The sequence below is a fragment of the Trachymyrmex septentrionalis genome, unplaced genomic scaffold, assembly GCF_001594115.1.
Source record: "Trachymyrmex septentrionalis isolate Tsep2-gDNA-1 unplaced genomic scaffold, Tsep1.0 scaffold9, whole genome shotgun sequence".
Lineage (NCBI taxonomy): Eukaryota > Metazoa > Arthropoda > Insecta > Hymenoptera > Formicidae > Trachymyrmex > Trachymyrmex septentrionalis.
The window spans coordinates 2,116,378-2,121,498 of NW_017306091.1; the positions used below are offsets into that span (position 1 = coordinate 2,116,378).

Below are 5,121 nucleotides of genomic sequence, written 5' to 3' on the forward strand. Positions count from 1 at the left end.
ACGCTAGTTATGCTGCTAGATTAACGTCGTATGATAGATGGCCTAAAGCAATGTCACAAACTAAAGAAGAACTAGCAACTGCTGGTTTCTATTACACTGGAAGTGGCGATCAAACATTATGTTATCATTGCGGTGGAGGATTAAGGGATTGGGAGCCAAATGATGATCCTTGGGTGGAACATGCCAAATGGTTCGAATACTGTCCTTATCTAGTTTTGACTAAAGGAATAGAGTTTGTGAGCAACATTACGGGGAGAACGTATCTCGGAGCAGTAAGTATTAAAATATATTTATTTTTAATATCTATTAACAATAAATATATTTTATTTATTTTATAATAAATATTTTAATTATGAAATTGTGTTGAATGCAATAATAATTAATTCTAAATTGTTTTATTTTTTCGCGTAGGAAAACATACCAACTGCAGTTAATAAATTGAATGAAAAATTAGAGAAAGCTGATAGTGAGAATACTGCCAGCGGAAGTTCTCAAAATTCAATCAATTCTGAAATAACTAATAATAAAACAGAAGCAAGTGCTGTATCAGGTGAAGCTAAAAGCGAGGAACAATCTGTCCAATCACAGGGTGACAAACCATGCGACAAGGATGCAAGATTATGTAAAATTTGCTATAGTAGAGAAGTACGGATTGTATTTATGCCATGCGGACATTTATTGGCGTGTGCAGAGTGTGCGAAAAATATGAAAATATGCGGCGTATGTCGTAAGAATGTTGAACTTACTGTACAAGTGTACATCTCATAGTGTCTTTATCTTTGTGATAAATAATCGGATTCTGATAAAATTTTCTACTTATCATCATTATAAAGACTGACATTTTCAAGCAAAAAAACTAAACGACTTGACTCATGTAGTATACCGATTAGCAGGTACAAACTATACAACGTTGAAACTCTTGTTAATGAAATATTAACTTTTCACGGTTATTATGGTCTCAATAGAAAGGATATTCTGTTGTAATATTAACAAGTAAATGTACTTTTTGTAATCGTTGTACAAGTAATAAATGTTCCTATATTTAAATATATATATATTATAAGTATATATATATAAGTACATATATATATATATATACTACGTAATCGGTATTGCAAAAATTGTTAATCGATGTATACATATGTGGCATATCAAGTTTTCATATTTTAATAGCGCAAATACAAGAAGTTGTTAAAATCAGAAGAAATAGATTGTACCTGCAACGGAACGTTGCTATTTGAACGTTTTCGAATTTATATTGTTTCCTAATGCGACATTTGCCGAAAAGGATATTGGTAGTGAAAGACGAAGGTAAAGCGGGGCACCATTGTACGAGTACAAATAGCAACACGGCATGAAGTCTAGTCATTAGTATTATGTAATGATGAGAAATAAGATATATATTCATATACAAATATAGGTTATGGATATTTCGGCGTTTAGTTCATGATTGAAATGATATATTGGGCTAAATATTCGTATGCAAAGAGAAAAATAAACTCCGTTATAAAATGCGTCTGTCTTAGGAGAAGATCAAATCTAAAAATAGTTTTGTGGAAAACGTATTTCAGTCATTTATAATTTTAAATCGTTTTCGAAATATAGGAGATGAGGACAGACTTTATTGACACTCTAGATAGAAATCGTGATTTTTGGAGCGTTAATGTTTGTATCAATATGTAGAATTGTTTCTAAAATAATCGTCACCTTTCTTTTGATTCATATTGAAATTTCTTTAATAGCAAATTGCGCGGTAATATATTTTTTCTTCGCGCTGAATGTTTGTAACCTAACTTTATTAGCCTTTCTACTATAGATTAATGAAAAAATTTAGAATTTAATCTGCCAATCTTTTTCTAATTTCTGTTATAATAGACATTCCGTTTATACATATTAACGTACTGCAAATGATTACACACATCACTGTCCATAAGTAAAAAATATGAAACTTTATCGTAACGAATCTAAGCACTCCAGGGTACGGTTGATATAAAATTAATTAAATTAATTAAATAACATTCAAGTTCAAAGCTCCTGATCTATCGCTCTTACACAATATGAGGTAGTCTCTTAACATCAATATGATTGACAATTAAAGTATCCTTAAAGAAACAATTACACAATTAAATTGAGTTCCTAAAAGTTGAAAATTCTAAGTTTATGTCCACGAATCGATTAATTATATCAATTAGCATCGAAATTCTGAAACAATTCGGTATATATACAGGGCGACCGATAAAGATCATATCAGCTTAAAAGTAAATTGTTGAGAATATTAAGACAAAAATTGTAATACCAGATGTCAAGACTATAATAGTTTTTGAATATAAAGTTAGCGAATCACTAAAATTTGCACGTTCAACGTGCGTAATACAAGACAAAGTGTTAAAAGCGAAAGCTATTGTTATCTCTTGTTGAAATCGATATAAAAGTTACGCATACGTAAATTTAAATTTATTGATGTTTGTTAAAAATTATAATTTCGACACATTTTGTTTGGGTATTATATTTTCGTCTCAAAATGATTTCAGGAATCTCCATTTCTTTATGCCTTGATTTAACCTAACTTTTATATAAAATGACCAAATCTGAGGTTTATTCAATAAATATAATAACCTTATGTGAAATAACTTATAAATATCTACCAATGTAATCGTAAGAGCTATATCCTTTATACACTATCGAGTATGCCAAAAGTTCCTTGTTTCACACACACACATAATCTTAGAATTACTAAATTTATTATATTACCTATACGAAATAATAATAACGACACGTACATTTATATTAACAAATTCTTACGTTGCATTTCTTTAAAGATACTTTAATTGTCAACTATATTGATGTTGAGAGCCTATCTCATATCTCCATTTAAGTGTTATAATTTTTTCTCATTTCTTCTCATTGTTGATCACACACTATTACAATTCAGCTTCATTAACACAAAAGAGATTGTCCATATCGAAAGAACGACTATTGTATTTAATAGAACACTATCTTCATGGATTATTGTATGTATGCATGTTTCTATACCAACACCTCTACTAATTTCGTTTTACATATAATTTTGCTAAGCTCATCTCAGTGAACCTATTATATTGCTGATGTTTAAAAATTATGTATTCTTCTCTCTACGGAGATACGAAAGCAATTCAGTGTAAAATATATATTTCTTTAATATTTTTATACTTTAGATTTGTAGCAATTATTAATTTAAAACGGTAGGTGTTAATACAGCAACCCCCCTCTCGTAAAAACTGTGCAGTTCTTGACTAGGAGCAATATTCAAATCGATAGTAAATAACAATTTGGTACGAGTGCTATTCAAGTAGACCGGCAAGGACAGTTTCTGATATCCTCCGTACATAATCGGGCCCATCTTAGCATAGTGACTAGTAAATCAATCATGATAGTCGAAGTTAAATACAATTGATTATCCTTACATTGCGCATCTTGTAATTTTAAACCGGCAAAGGAACAATCATCCGTGGCAATATTATCGCCGTCTCCGATAGTTACGTTTAATTGCAATTCCTCGAATGATCAGCTATTAGCCTGCGCGATGCATTATCTGGTTGCGGTGATATAAACCTCAAGATTCAGCAAACCTCTCAGCCAAACTGGAAAACTCTGAAACCAATCATAATCGATTGATAATTTTATATCGAATTAATTTGAGCGAATTCAATGAAGAGTAAACATATTTCTAAAAAATAGTATAATTAATATCATTCAGTGATAAAATATCTGGAACAGTGAAGCAAATATAAGGAAATGGTGAAAATTAAAATAAACCTTTATCTCCTTCGTACCGCCTTGGGAGACTAAACGCGAGACTTCCTGCAGTTGCGAAACCCTGTGGCTAAAATCGCTAATCCATTGTATGACCATATATGCCTCTTGGCACAGTATATCTCTTCCAACCATCGGGCAGAATACCTTTTACTAATTCAGAAAGCATCGTTCTATGATAATTGGTCTGTTTCTTCTCGCTCTGTTAAAAATACATAAAACACACAGTTAATTTAAACAATATTAGCCCATTGGTCATTTTATATTTGAGAGTAATAAAACAAGTAAAATACTTATTTGACAAATTAATACGACATCTCCCAAGTTGTGGATAACATCTTGAAGTAATTTAGCTCCAATGTTGACTTCCCTCTCGAAGTATCTATATAATAGATCTTTGATATTCTCGACTATTCTCTTCAAGGTTGGTAGATTCTTTGGAAGTAATTGTAACTAAGTGGAAGCAAATTATGCAAGGTCCTCATTCAAGATGGTCGACCATCTGCTTCAGCTTCTCTTGGCGTATCTAGAGATTCCACGTTCGAATACGCCAATTCGTCCTCATCCTCCAACTGCTGCATCTTAAGAAGCTTGGAAACCAAGTCGTTTCCTCTTGTGGTTAGAAGTACTTTTTCCGCATTGTTCGCCAAGCCAGGAAGAGTCATTAGAGCATCCCAAGGCCCTTTTTCTGGCGGCAGATTGTCCTGCCCATAGTCGTTCATAGCTTCAATCGATGTATCTAAAGTATCGCAGGCGACTCTCAAGTTGTTGAATTCATAATGCTTTGCCCAGCCCAACGCATAACGTAGACGTTTCTGCGAATTCCTGTACGATTGCATGGAACGGGAGCAGGAAGTAGAGACGGGCTCTCTCGTTGGGTGCTCGCATCATCCTTGAAGCGGGAACAGTGCTAAATGTGCACAACAAGTTTGCTCGAAATACGTTAAGAACGATTTCTATCTACAGAGTGTCGATGAAGTTTGTCCTCATCACCCATATTTCGAAAACGATTTAAAATTATAAATGACTGCGAAATACGTTTTCTACAAAACTATTTTTAGATTTGATCTCCTAAGCCAGACACATTTTATAACGGAGTTTTTTACGACACCTTGTGTGTATATATTTATATAAAATTAGTATAGGAATTGCATTTTAATATCTAATATTTAATTTATCTGCGAATATATTTTGTATATATTGTCTACGTAATATAAATTAACGTAGACATAACGTATTTCCATAGAGAGGGAAATATATAATTTTTAAACATCAACAATATAATAGCTTCACTGAGATGAGCTTAGCAAAATTATATATAAAATGAAA

At 32.1% G+C, this 5,121-nt stretch overlaps 2 protein-coding genes across 3 annotated transcripts in view; one reads left to right on the forward strand and one right to left on the reverse strand.

Annotated features, from left to right (window-relative positions):
• LOC108755848 (death-associated inhibitor of apoptosis 1-like) overlaps window positions 1–1,002 on the forward strand; it is a 9,463-nt gene extending 8,461 nt beyond the window's left edge. Inside the window, exons 4-5 of one of the 2 annotated variants that reach the window (XM_018499171.1) lie at window positions 20–272; window positions 412–1,002. In XM_018499171.1, the coding sequence (XP_018354673.1) occupies window positions 20–272; window positions 412–768 (610 nt within the window). In that variant the 3' untranslated portion in view covers window positions 769–1,002. The remainder of the gene's footprint in view (window positions 1–19; window positions 273–411) is intronic. The other variant, XM_018499169.1, reaches the window with a different exon arrangement.
• A 3,087-nt stretch (window positions 1,003–4,089) lies between these two features.
• Window positions 4,090–4,895, reverse strand: LOC108755850 (dynein heavy chain, cytoplasmic-like). Its single transcript, XM_018499173.1, has one exon. The coding sequence runs from the start codon at window positions 4,629–4,631 to the stop codon at window positions 4,278–4,280; it is 354 nt and encodes a 117-aa protein (XP_018354675.1). The 5' UTR covers window positions 4,632–4,895; the 3' UTR covers window positions 4,090–4,277.
• Between the last annotated feature and the right edge of the window lie 226 nt (window positions 4,896–5,121).